This window comes from Bos mutus, chromosome 26, assembly GCF_027580195.1.
Source record: "Bos mutus isolate GX-2022 chromosome 26, NWIPB_WYAK_1.1, whole genome shotgun sequence".
In the NCBI taxonomy this organism is placed as follows: domain Eukaryota; kingdom Metazoa; phylum Chordata; class Mammalia; order Artiodactyla; family Bovidae; genus Bos; species Bos mutus.
Window position 1 is genome coordinate 43510274 of NC_091642.1, and position 14869 is coordinate 43525142.

The following is a 14869-nucleotide window of genomic DNA, read 5'->3' on the forward strand; positions in this document are numbered from 1 at the left end:
TCTTTACCACTAACGCCACCTGGGAAGCCCAATCTTTAATAAGATACTGGTAAACCAAAAACACACAAACAAAAACTAAAGAAAACTCACCTAATAGTAAATACTAAAACAGGGCAATTTTTCACAAACTTTTGTTAAATTTCCAAAGAATGATTTCCAATCCAAATTAACACCTCATCAAAAGAACAGGAGTTTAGGTCCAGAGAGACCATATCCTTTTGGACTTGAAATCAAACTTAAACAGAAAACTGATAAGGTGCTGACCCACCGCCCTTCTTTAATTTGAGAATAAACTATCATCTAATAGTGAGACTGTCTTTTTCCTTCTTATACTGACTTAAAGAAGACATATGTAAATGACTGACAAGATGTATTCTTAAGGAAGAATATCTAAGACTATCATCTGTCCCTAGAAAGGAGAAGGCTTTTTCCCTTTAGTTAGCCCATAGTAGCCTTAATGATTTCTACTTTCTTCCACAAGTAACCACACTCCTAACCTAAAATGACAAGGCAAGTTCAATATAGTAGTAGTCTTAATCCATCAAGGAAGCAGAGAGTAAGTTCTAAACATTCTCATCACAAGGGAAAAAAAAAACAAACAAACAACTGTGTTTGTGAGATGACAGATGTTAACTAAACTTATTGTAGTAATCTTTTCATAACATATGCATATTTTCTCCTAGAGAAAATATACCCATGCTGATCATAGCACAGCTCAGTCATCACAATGTTAAATGTTCCTGTTGAATCTATCAGCCATAGAAACCCTCATGAGAGAATACATAATGTAAAAAGTGTGTTCTCAAACCTACAAAATCATAAAAGTATTAGACAACAAAGGAGATGGAAGATCTTGTCTAGATGGGACCTTTGATAGAACAACTATCTTCCTTTAATGACCAATCAAGTTGTCCTGCATGTTCCAACCAAGATTGTTGGAATTTAGCACAGAGTATTCGTAATTAGCTTATTGCCAGCCATTCTGTCTCAGCCTGCCAGTAATAAATCTCTGAACTGATTGGTCTTATTTGTGAAAGTCCTTACGGCCCCAAACTACAGATTAGTTGGAAAAAAAAAAATGCCCATAAAGTCAGGTGACTCTGGGTTTTCTTATAAATTCAATACCTTCTTTTATTTATAGAAACTACTGATTCTTATAAAAATAGGTAAAAGTATGAATGCTTTGGGCTTTCCAGGTGGTGCTGGTGGTAAAGAACCTGCCTGCCAATGCAGGAGACATAAGAGATGAGAGTTTGATCCTTGGGTTGGGAAGATCCCCTGGAGGAGGGCATGGCAACCCACTGCAGTATTCTTGCCTGGGGAATTCCATGTACAGAGGAGTTTGGTGGACTACAGTCCATGGGGTCGTATGGAGTTGGGCACAACTGAGCGACTTAGCAGCAGCATGGATGCCTCACTATGGATCTGTTATTACTGACCATCTCCCTGAAGCGGTACATAAATTGTAGCACCAAAAAGCGAGAGGTCGGTTAATTATTGTTCAATGTGGCAAAGTTTAGGACTCATGACTCAGCCCGTTTTACATCATAAATGGGCATGTGGTACCTGAAGTAAAATAAAAAGTACACTCAAGTTGCTGTGATAAAGCTTTCAACTCTTCGTGCTAATGGCAGGAGTGATATCAAGAGTCAAGTGAAACTGTAAATAACCATCAGGCTTTCTTTAACCCAATATTCTAACACCTCTCACACAAACAACTTTAACAGTTTAGCAGAGTTCAGGTAAAAATAACTTGAATGTTTCTTTATTTTTCTTTCCTGGTGGAGATAGGGCATAGTAAAAACAATACCAATATAGTATCACACTTTTAAAAAAAAGTGAAAATGAATAAAAAGAGCAGGAATAGAAGATATAAATTAACTACATTTTGGATTATTTTTAGTACCTCAAGTAACAGTCCTAATAGCCTCTAGTCATTGTTGAGTTTAGCCAGGCAAAATAATGGAAAATGTCTAGAACACTATTAGGAGCTTTTTGTTTTTATTTATTTATTTTTTATTAGAGTATAATTGCTTTATAATGTTGTGTTAGTTTCTGCTATACAGTGAAGTGACTCACAATGATGATCTGAGGTAGTGTCATTAAAATGTATTCTTAAAGTTAATATCAAATTATAAGCATATAAAACCCTCCATACTGGGCCATTTATTGAGGGCTGTTGGCCTCTGCATAAAGGTGCTAAGTATTCTGCCTATTTGACTTTTTCCTTATTTGTTTCCCCACATCTGTCCCCTCATAACCAAAACCACCACATACAGGCCCACCTGCTTTCCATGTGCCTGGACCCCATTTAAAACAAATCTTGTTTTTAGACACAGAGGGAAAAAGAAAGGAACGTAAATGAAGAGATCGGCTCAAGATGAAGCCAAGTACTTTAAGGGAAGTTGACTAGGTGGGCATTGGAGCCATTGAGTGTATGCAGTAAACTTTTGACTGTCTTATTTTTAATTTTTTTAAGTGACCCACTTGGTCTGTATAGTCTATACTTGGAATTCCTTTGTAAATGTGTTGTTGCACGTGACTGACCGCTTGGTCACGTCTGACTCTTTGTGACCCTGTGGACTGTAGCCTGCCAAACTCCTCTCTCCACGGAATTTTCAGGCAAGAATATTGGAGTGGATCGCCATTTCCTACTCTGTGTAAATGTATAATCACTTCTAAGTTTGCTTCACGGCTGGTGTGTGTGGCACATTATATCAGTTGTGAATTCAACTTTTTAAAGTTTTTAAATATATAAGATTTTATCTTACATATTTGAACAATTCTGTGATTTCATAAATATATTATTCTTAGGTAAAAGTGGGTCGATTTTTAAAAAGGAAGAAGTAAATGTAAAGCTAAAGCTCTAGAAAATTAAATATTACAGGAAGCATATAGATTAAAGGGGGTAATTCATGGAGACAATGTATGAAGGCCTGACATTCAGACAAACTTGGCAGCGTTAATTCCCTTCAGTCACTAGCCTCTGCCGAGCATTCGGCTTCCCTTCTGCAGCCTGTGGCTAAGTAACTGGGAAGAGTAATAAAGGGTAAGATAAAGTATAGAATAGACTGTGTTGCCTCGTTATTTCTTCCCCCATTATATTAGGTGATGAAAGGTTTGAATTCATAGCTTTGAATTTTAAAATATATATATATATATTTAAAATTTGCTTCATGAATAGCATTTCCTCACTTTCAGGCACCAATATATATCCAGTGTACGCTGTTTCCTTAGCTTTTCCTCCTTTAGCGCTTCATTTTCCAAATCTTTGTAGAATATCGACAGTCCCAGTGTCTCTTTCTTTCCCCTCAACCTTTGTATTCAGTAGTTTGGTTTCCTTACAGTCCATGTTGCAGGGCTGAGAAGCAGAGAAAACAGTCTTGGCCCAGTTGGATAAGATGTTTAAAAATAAAAGATACTGTGAGCTGCAATTGAATAATGCCCAAGGGTCAAAGTAATTTCCCTTTGCATAATAGCTGCCTTATTCAGATGAGAATTCCCAATATGAAGTGTGCTGTAGAAAACATATGCACTCAATTTTTCCTTGCAAATTCAAAATGACTTTAAAATTGGAATTACTAGAGTTTTCTAATATCGCATTTGGAGTAATTTCACATTTTGACTTTTTTATTTCTATCCCTTTTTTTTTTGGTGTTTCTTTTAGTCTCCTTTCTAATCTTATCAATGATTATTAATTTAGGAAAAGATAATTTAGGACAAGATTTGCATTTCTTGCATTGCATCTTGAGGATGATTTTGTTTTAGTTGGTAACTGCTTTGTATTTTTGAAAATGAGCCTGGCCCTCCTCTCTCATCTTAGAAATGCATGAGAGAGAATCAAAATGATATATTTTCCTTCTTCTTTTTAGATGGTAAGGTTGAAGTTACAAAAGAAGGTGTGAAGCTGTGCACAATGGGTCCTGGTAAAGTGTTTGGAGAGTTGGCTATCCTTTACAACTGTACCCGGACGGCGACCGTCAAAAGTAAGGCTAAAAAAAAAAAAAAAAAAACTTTTCAGTGTCTTCTTTCCTTTAACCTGTGAAGTGTTAGATAATAAGCCTCTTGATTTTAATCTTTATAATTTCATTAATCTAGCTTCTAATTATTGCTTTGCGATACAGTTGATATTTTTATCCTAAAGAGTAATTGTTAACATTGAGTTAAATTTTGTTGCTGACTTATTAAAAGTATCTTTTAACCTTGAACTCATAAATTAGCGTTTATAAAATAGCACTTTATGAATTATAATTAAACAGGAGCAAGATGTTGCATTTTCTGCCTTAAAGTCTCAGAATCATATTTAAGTACATTTTATGTATCTGTCTATTTCGGGTTGCATTCCCCACATAAACTTCACTTATTCATTCAGTGGTTTAGAAAAATTAAGAGGAGAAATGTCTTTCGTTTCATTCAAACCCTGAGTAAGATATCCTGAATTCTAGAATTGCGTCTGAGTATATTCTTGTCTTCAGCTGCTCATCAAGCTGTATATTATAACGTTTTTCTTTTCTACTGATTGAGCTTATTTTAAGTCGAGGCAATAAAGCAGCTTGTTTCCCTAATTTTACATGTATGTGTGTATATGATTTCTCTAGCAACTTTTATTGCTTGGTAGAAGCAGCTGCAATAGTTAGAAGGAAAAGAAGTTTGTTTTAAATATTCCTTCTTCCTGAGTACAGGATGTAATGAATGTGTAACAAACAGAGCTGGAAGCCAAAGCTGACAATGGAAGGTCTAGAGCATCTTCAGGCAGAAATGTGTATTTAAGGTTTGATAAGTTCTTCTGACATAGTATCCTGTGAATGATTGCAATCATGTTACTTTGATTAGGTTGTGTCATTAAAACGATCCTGTTGGCAAAATGACAATTAAATTGTTATTGTTAATTTTATCTGTCACTGATGGTTTTATATACTGCTTTTTTCCTCTCAGCAGTATGGCGTATAATTGACAATATGACATTAAAACTTGAGTTGTAAAGAACTGAAGAAGGCGTGGCCAGCTAGCGTCACAAATTCTTCCAGGTCTTGTTAGTGAATCACCGTTTTAGTCACTGAAATCGCTGTCACATCAGTGGCAACTGGGGCCCTTATAAAATCAATCTTTCTTGACATTTTGATTCTTGATGTCTGAGAACACAGAACTCTTTTGATTGATAGGCACTGCCATGTTTTTATTTCATGTGATCATTTAATTATGTGACTCAAGGGATAATGAAGCCCAATGAACCGTAACAGATTTTGCCAGAACTTAAACTCACTGAAAAAGTGTCTGAACTAGAAAAAAGAGCAGTGATGACTCCATTAGGTGAACAGATTTTGCTATCATGCTTCATTTTGATGAGAAATATATTACTTCTAGGGCAAAAATGGGCCATGATAGCACCTTTGGATTAAAATAAGCTTTCTCTGAATTGTGAATAATTTTTTAAGGTTTTAAAATACCTAACTGATAAAAAATATTTTTATATGTTGCTCATTTAATCTAACTAAAACTTCCAAAGGCAAACAATTGATAGTGAGATGGTGCTTAATCTTGTGAAATATTAAATTGTTATTAAAGAAATACTTTAAACTGAATAGAATATTTAAATGAATTTTATAGCCCAAGAGATTTTTTTTGTAAGGTGATTGCTTGGCTTCATGAAAGTCAATTTTCTTATTAGGTTCTTATAAAATGCTGTTTGGTTGTATTCGCCTCTGTTGTTCTCATGTTTGATAAATGTAAATAGACATTATGCATCTGTTCAGCAGCAAGGAACTAAGTGTTGAATGCAAATGATACTTCTCACTATTTGGGGGTAAGAATTTTATCCATCATTAAAGGGAATGAGCAATGGATCATGTTCTTTAATTCAGACTCAGATGTCTCATGTGTGTGAGTGTGTTTGTGTGTGTGTTCATCATGCCCCCTTGGTGTGGAGGATGCACTGAGAAGAGTCTATGGTTAATGATGTGCAAATACATCTCTGCATTTATAGGTGCAGAGATTTTGTGCATGCCTAAGGAATGTTATCTATTAACCTCTGAATGTTGTGTGAGAATTATGAGGTGTGAATAAGGGTCATTTGTCACTTAGGACCTTTGTGCCATCTTCTGTACTGTCAAGGGAGATTGTCCTTACCAACTGGAGTCTTAAACACTATTTTAAATTTAAGTTATTCTCTCAAGCCGATCACTTTATAACTCTAATTAGATTCCATTGTATTAGTTTTATCGAATGACCACAATCAGTGCTATCTCACTCTTTACATGTGATATTTTTTTAATGTCCTTATTTGGTTTTTCAGATCCACTTGTTTACCAGAATTCAAAATTGTGTCATCTCTTATCTATATTTTTTGTAACCATTGTTTTGCCAGTGGTGACCATTTGGAGTAGCTTTCAAAATTGATTCATCTACTTGGGTGCAGTAGTCTTTTAAGTCTGAGGAAGTTCCCCTTCCTATTTAATCGCTTGTCTAGCCACACGTTTTTCCTTCTCACTTACCTGGCTTTTCCCTCACTTACCTCTTTTCCCCGAATACCGCTTTCTTTCATGATTGAAAATGTTGATGATCTCTCTTATCTTTCTCCCTAGATCAGCCTGAAAGCTGCCTAGGATTTTAATGCATTTTTAATCACACAGTCATCACAAACTTTAGGTGACATTCAAGGGTTCCTCATTGTACATGAGTCTTTTCTTCTTCACGAGAATAACTTTTTGAAATTGTATCAGGCCTTGGATAAATTCCAGTGACTTCTTCTGCTAATGAATGTGACCCAAGCACCTGTGGGTTGGCTTTTTTGTTTTTTAAGTAGGATATGATATTTTTTTATATTGAAGTATAATGAATGTATAACATTATATTAGTTTCAGATATACATGATTCAATATGTGAATATATTGCAAAACGATCTCCACAATATCCATTCACTTAATGTCCATCACCATACATCATTACAAAATTTCTTTTCTTGTGATTAGAACTTCTGAGTTCTGCTTAGCAGCTTTTAAATATGCAACATAGTATTGATTCTAGTTACTATGTGTACATTACAACCCCAGGACTTATTTTAAAATTGGAAGTTTGTACCATATGACCTCTTTCACTCATTCTACCCACCCTTCACTGCCCCATCCTCAACCTCTGGCAGCCACCAATCTGTTCTCGGTATTTGAAATCTTTTATTTTTTTTTTTAAGATTCCACATATAAGTGAGATCATCATGGCGCTTCTTTTTCTCTGTCTGACTTGTTTCATTTAGCATACTGCCCTCAGTGTTCATCCATGTTGTAGCAAATGGCAGCATTTCCTCCTTTTTTATGACAGTAGTAGTATTTATATGTACACGTCATTTTCTTTACCTATTCATCAGTGGATACACAGATTGTTTCTGTCTTGGCTATTGTAAATATTGGTGATGTGGATGTTAACGTGTGGGTTCATATCCCTTTGGGCATTAGTGTTGTTTATTTCTTGAATAAATATCCGAAGTGGAATTGCTGGACCAGAGAGTACTGAGAGTCTTAATTTTTTGACAGCTTCCACACTGTTCCCCATAATGGCTACACCACTTTATGTTCCCACCAAAAATGGATGAGGTTTTCCTTTTCTTCACATCCTTGCCAGCACTTGTTTATTTCTTGTCTGTTTGAAAACATTCTAACAGGTGAGAGGTTGCATCTCACTGTGATTTTGATTTTCATTTTCCTAATGATTAAGTGATGTTGCAGATCTTATCATGTGCTTTTTGGCTATCAATATGTCTTTGGGAAATGTCTATTCAAATGCTCTGGCCACTTTCTAATCAAATTGTTTATTTTATTTGTTGATATTGAGTTGTATGAGTTCTTTATATATTTTGGATATTCAGTTCAGTTCATTCGCTCAGCTGTTTCCGACTCTGCGACCCCATGGACTGCAGCACGCCAGGTTTCCCTGTCCATCACCAACTCCTGGAGCTTACTCAAACTCATGTTCATAGAGTCGGTGATGCCATCCAACCATCTCATCCTCTCTCATCCTCTTTTCCTCCTACCCTCCATCTTTTCCAGTATCAGGTCTTTTCAAATGAGTCAGTTCTTTGCATCAGGTGGCCAAAGTATTGGAGTTTCAGCTTCAGCATCAGTCCTTGCAATGAATATTCAGGACTGATTTCCTTTAGGATGGACTGGTTGGATCTCCTTGCGGTCCAAGGGACTCTCAAGAGTCTTCTCCAACACCACAGTTCAAAAGCATCAATTCTTTGGTGCTCAGCTTTCTTTATAGTCCAACTTTCACATCCATACGTGACTACTGGAAAAACTATAGCTTTAACTAGACGGACCTTTGTTGGCAAAGTAATGTCTCTGCTTTTTAATATGCTGCCTAGGTTGGTCATAACATTAACTCATCAGATACATGATTTGCAAGTAATTTCTTTCCCCATTCTTAAGGTTGCCTTTTCATTTTGTTGGCTTTCTTTACTCTGCAGAAAGTTTTTAGTTTGATATAGCCATACTTACTGGATTTTGCTTCTGTTGCTTTTGCCTTTGGCGTTAAATCCACAGAATCATCTCCCAGACTGATTTCAAGGCATTTACCACTTACGTTTCCTTCTACGAGTTGTATGGTTTTGAGTCTTACTTTCATGTCTTTAATCCAAAATATGTATTTTATTAAAGCTACCGATTGACATATGCTCTAAATTATAAGATTGTTCATAGTAATCCAGCTAAAAGAACTATGGTAGTTTGAAGCAAGCTGTTTGTTTTTCACCTGGGAAAAATCTTCTGGAATTCTTCTGAGACTAAATAAATGTATGCCATTTGTTATTATGGTCATGCCAGGAGGAAGATCTGATAGCACCAAGAAGAATATTTTTTTAGAGCAAAAACCATAGTGATATGGGGGATGGGGTGGGAAATCCATGTAACGTTAAAGAAAATCTGTACTAGTAGTCTACTTTTATCTTATAAAACATTGATTCTTCCTCTAAGGAATGAGAATATGCAAATAATATTTAAATATTAACAAAATAATTAATTAATAAAATTAATTATTAAAATTAATAAAAATAAAAATAATATTAAAAATAATATTGATAGCATCTAACAGATGCCTTGGCTTATTCATGACTTGTGTGCAAGTTAAGTCACTTGAGTTGTGTCTCTTTGCGACCCCATGGACTGTAGCCTGCCAGGTTCCTCTGTCCAGAGGGTTCTCCAGGCAAGAATGCTGGAGTGGGTTGCCATTTCCTCTTCCAGGGGACCTTCCCTACTCGTGGGCTGAACCTTCATCTCTTATGTCGCCTGCATTGGCAGGTGAATTCTCCATTCGTGCCACCTGGGAAGCCCATTCACGCCTTACATAAGTTCAAGGGTTTTGTTTTCTTTTTTATTGTGATATGAAAATAGTTGCTTTGATTGCATATATCCAATTACAAGCATTCCAGATACCATGGGTAGGAAAAAAAAAATCAGTTGTTATATTTGATTTCTATAACACCAAACAGTGTTGTTTGAATTTCACATTTTTGTCTAAATATGTTAAGATTGCATAAACAAAGGAACATTTTACCATCCATTTTCAAATGCCACGAAGGATAGGAATTTCTGATACATTCATTCAATACCCAAGGCTTACTCAGTTCCCATACCTGAAAGCATATCATTATCATGTTTTTCTAAGTGTCATTCCTGGTTGTGATTTCACCTTCACTACCCTCACAGCTAAGGCAACATCAATTTACACTCACCCTGGGCCTCTTACCCTACTTCTATGCCCAAGGTTCTCGAAAATCACAAAAATGGAGACGTTACTGGAAACATAAGATGGAAAAGGCACTTATTGTACAGTGAGAGAGATTCAGTAGTACATACCCTGTTTGTACATTTGCATAAAACGTGCCTTATTTTTACCTGGGTTTCTCACAGCCAGTTCTCACAACTACACAAGAATTTTTTGAGGTTTGAACCACATGCTCTTTGCTCAAACTCCAGTTGTACATGAATTTGTATTTTTGCCTGAAGGTGCTGAATTGAAGCTTGTTCCTCTTACTTTGAGTTCTCCACTGAAAGTGCCCCAAACCTTAGCCAGTTTGGGTTTCACATAACATAATTCACATAACTCATTCAAAGAGACTTCAATAAAAATCCAAGACTAAAACTTCTCTCTTTGTAGGAAAACATCTTGGTACCAGATTAGGGTGATTACTATATACAAGTTACCTTCAAAATGGCTTTGGTGGATGTAAAAGCTCTTTTATGAATGGGCTTGGGCAAAATATCTGAATAATTCTTTCTCCTTGGATTATTTATACAAGTATTTTTAAATTCCTCAGTACTACAGTACTTACACAAAAGAACCTTAAATATCCTTACAAGAAATCTGACAAACTGGGACTTGAATAACGGATAACATCTGATTTAATATGAATACTTTCAACTTTCCATACTTAAACCTTCCTGAGATATTTGTAAAGGGGGGAAGCGGAGCAGTTAAGATATTTCACTGTGTCATGTTTTTAAGAACACGTTGAAAGGTTTAGATTTTCTGTTTATTTTTGTTTTTAAAATAGAGTTGAGTGTGTGCAGTAAAATGGCTTGTATTTTCCCTTGCAGGTCTGTTTCAAACACTGCATTATTCAACCTGACTTAAGAAAATCTGCCAACTGTCAAAACCCTAAAAAGATGAATTGGGGAAAAAAAGCAAAAGGAATTTGACTATAATTTCTTGCTCAAATAACTCTATGCACTATAAACGTAATGCCTGTACCTCCCAGGTCAACATATGGTGCTTTTTTTTTATTGGTAAAGCAATGCAAGGAATGAATGTCAGTTTTATTACTGATATAAAGGAATCTTAGATGAAGCTCTTGGAGTGGCTGTAAACCTTGACAGTTTCTTAAGATGACTATATCAAGAAGTAAGCAATTACATGCTGCTAAGTCACTTCAGTCGTGTCTGATTCTGTGTGACCCCATAGATGGCAGCCCATCAGACTCCACCGTCCCTGGGATTCTCCAGGCAAGAACACTGGAGTGGGTTGCCATTTCCTTCTCCAGTGCATGAAAGTGAAAATTGAAAGTGAAGTCGCTCAGTCCTGTGTGACCCTCAGTGACCCCATGGACTGCAGCCTTCCAGGCTTCTCCGTCCATGGGATTTTCCAGGCAAGAGTACTGGAGTGGGGTGCCATTGGCTTTTAGGAAATGCCATTATAGTGTTCCATAAAGTGCCATTTTTATGATAATGATTTTCATGATGTAAAAATGAACCAACGTTGTCTGCCAGTTCAAGCAGTTGGCATGTGTGCAGGTATTACCTGGGGTTTTAATGACCGGGAGCAACCACATACTGTCATGCTCCCTGTGCGCCAGTGTCAAGGCAGAGGAGATAACTGTGTTAATGAGACAGTCTCTGTTTTATCTTCAAGAGGCAGATTAAAAAGATGCATGCTTTGCTTTCTCTCAGTCCGACGAATGCTTTATACCAAGAACCCTGAAGGAGGGTACAACTTAGATGATAAAGACTAGAAATATGACCCTGATTGCAGAAAGAATAGCTCAGTAACTTCCCAGGAGTTGTCATTATTGTCACCATCCTGGACAATGAAACAAGCAGATAGCATCATCTTGAAGAAGCAGGTACATTTATTTAGTGACTTAATATGAAAATCTTCTTCTTAGTATAATTTTCTGTCACATTGGTCTATTAAAGAATACTGTAAAAATTAGTAACATAAATCCAATAATCCCTAAGAAATAAATTTCTTTAATAAGGAAAGCAACTCACAAGGTACCAATGATGATATAACAGATAAGCATAAACAAATAGACCTGCAAAAGCTATTCTGTATATTCATTAACAGTTATTAAACTATAATCTTTTTCTTTTAGAGGCTGAAGCTGTTTTTCTAGTTTCTTTTGATGGCAACTTTTATGACTAGAATTGATTTATGATTTATACTTAACCATTTCCAGAAAAAATCTAAATCTAGTATTGACTAGGCCTGTCAAGTAGCCACGTGTTAGCAGTGATTTTCGGGATAAAAACAAAACCCTCTCACAGTCTAAGGAAGGCACTAGTACTTAATTCCTTCTTGCATGGGTGATGCTCAGTCGCTTCAGTCATGTGTGATTCTTTGAGACCCTGTGGACAATAACCCACCAGACTCCTCTGTCCATGGGATTCTACAAGCAAGAATACTGGAGTGGGTTGCCATGCCCTCCTCCAGGGCATCTTCCTGACCCAGGGACCAAACCCATGTCTCTTATGTCTTCTGCATTGGCAGGAGGGGTCTTTACCACTAATACCACCTGAGAAGCCCCTAACTCCTTCTAAAGTTAGATAAATTACTCTTTTGTTGCATCCTTTCATTAGTCAATCATTAAATACTTTGTTTCCTACATGGAGCGAATAGGCTGTAACTGGGGTATTATTATTTTTTTAAGAATCATGGGTAGTTTAATAGTAAATTCTATACAGTGGGCAAGAAAGGCTTTTTTTTTTTTTTTTTTTTTTAGCAATTTCTATAATGCTGCAGAATTGGTAATTTTCCCACAAAGACCTGCATCATAAAAGAGCTTCCACACAGTGCAAAGTTTGTGTCAGTTTTAGACATATTAAACCTTCATTCATTCCATAATTTGATCAGAGATAATTTTAGTATTTACTCAACTGATTGAAAGAATAAAAAGACAGATACTAAGATCAATATTATATATTTTCCAGGCAAGAGTAATGGAGTGGGTTGCCATTGCCTTCTCCTATATATTCTGTAATTGTTCTTTAAATCTTTCCTACATTGAGATGGATTACCAATGAATGCTCAGTAGTAAAGAGGGATAACAAGTGCAATTAACATCATACTAGACTCAGAGATTTGGGGATGAGTGATGCTGTGAAAAAAAGAGAAGCGAAAAACAAAGGAGAAAAGGAAAGATATAAGCATCTGAATGCAGAGTTCCAAAGAATAGCAAGGAGAGATAAGAAAGCTTTCCTCAGCAATCAATGCAAAGAAATAGAGGAAAACAACAGAATGGGAAAGACTAGAGATCTCTTCAAGAAAACTAGGGATACCAAGGGAATATTTCATGCAAAGATGGGCTCAATAAAGGACAGAAATGGTATGGACCTAACAGAAGCAGAAGATATTAAGAAGAGGTGGCAAGAATACACAGAAGAACTGTACACAAAAGATCTTCATTACCCAGATAATCACAATGGTGTGATCACTGACCTAGAGCCAGACATCCTGGAATGTGAAGTCAAGTGGGCCTTAGAAAGCATCACTACGAACAAAGCTGGTGGAGGTGATAGAATTTCAGTTGAACTATTTCAAATCCTGAAAGATGATGCTGTGAAAGTGCTGCACTCAATATGCCAGCAAATTTGGAAAACTCAGCAGTAGCCATAGGACTGGAAAAGGTCAGTTTTCATTCCAATCCCAAAGAAAGGCAATGTCTTTGCACATTTTTGCACACAGTTGCACTCATCTCACATGCTAGTAAAGTAATGCTCAAAATTCTCCAAGCCAGGCTTTAGCAATACGTGAACCATGAACTTCCAGATGTTCAAGCTGGTTTTAGAAAAGGCAGAGGAACCAGAGATCAAATTGCCAACATCTGCTGGATCATGGAAAAAGCAAGAGAGTTCCAGAAAAGCGTTTATCTCTGTTTTATTGACTATGCCAAAGCCTTTGTGTAGATCACAATAAACTGTGGAAAATTCTGAAAGAGATGGGAATACCAGACTACCTGACCTGCCTCTTGAGAAACCTGTATGCAGGTCAGGAAGAAACAGTTAGAACTGGACATGGAACAACAGACTGGTTCCAAACAGGAAAAAGAGTAGGTCAAGGCTGTATACTGTCACCCTGCTTATTTACCTTATATGCAGGGTACATATGCATGAGAAACGCTGGGCTGGAAGAAGCACAGGCTGGAATCAAGATTGCCGGGAGAAATATCAATAACTTCAGATATGCAGATGACACCACCCCTATGGCAGAAAGTGAAGAGGAACTAAAGAGCCTCTTGATGAGAGTGAAAGAGGAGAGTGAAAAAGTTGCCTTAAAGCTCAACATTCAAAAAACAAAGATCATGGCATCCAGTCCCATCATTTCATGGGAAATAGATGGAGAAACAGTGTCAGACTTTATTTTTTTGGGCTCCAAAATCACTGCAGATGGTGACTGCAGCCATGAAATTAAAAGACGCTTACTCCTTGGAAGGAAAGTTATGACCAAACTAGATAGCATATTGAAAAGCAGAGAAATTACTTTGCCAACAAAGGTCCGTCTAGTCAAGGCTATGGTTTTTCCAGTGGTCATGTATGGATGTGAGAGTTGGACTGTGAAGATAGCTGAGTGCAGAAGAATTGATGCTTTTGAACTGTGGTGTTGGAGAAGACTCTTGAGAGTCTCTTGGACTGCAAGGAGATCCAACCAGTCCATTCTAAAGGAGATCAGCCTTGGGTGTTCTTTGGAAGGAATGATGCTAAAGCTGAAACTCCAGTACTTTGGCCACCTCAAACGAAGAGTTGACTCATTGGAAAAGACTCTGATGCTGGGAGGGATTGTGGGCAGGAGGAGAAGGGGATGACAGAGGATGAGGTGGCTGGATGGCATCACTGACTCGATGGACATGAGTCTGAGTGATGGTGATGGACAGGGAGGCCTGGTGAGCTGCAATTCACGGGGTTGCAAAGAGTTGGACACGACTGAGCGACTGAACTGAACTGAACTGAACTGAACGGATGGTGTGTTTTAACCCCATTTTATTACTGAAGCAACTTAAACCCAGAGCGAGTTTCAGAGGGAGGGCCAGGAGTTTGATAGAACTTTGATTTGATGCAGCTGTCACAAACTTTAAAATTTGGTCTGCAGTTCACATTTCTTTAAAGCA

General features: G+C 36.9%; 1 protein-coding gene across 3 annotated transcripts in view; it reads left to right on the forward strand.

The window, feature by feature from the left end:
* Positions 1-14869, forward strand: part of PRKG1 (protein kinase cGMP-dependent 1) — a 1407171-nt gene that overhangs the window by 520512 nt on the left and 871790 nt on the right. For all 3 annotated transcript variants that reach the window (XM_005904632.2, XM_005904631.3, XM_070363677.1), the window contains exon 3: positions 3873-3986. In XM_005904632.2, coding sequence (XP_005904694.1) covers positions 3873-3986 — 114 coding nt within the window. The remainder of the gene's footprint in view (positions 1-3872; positions 3987-14869) is intronic.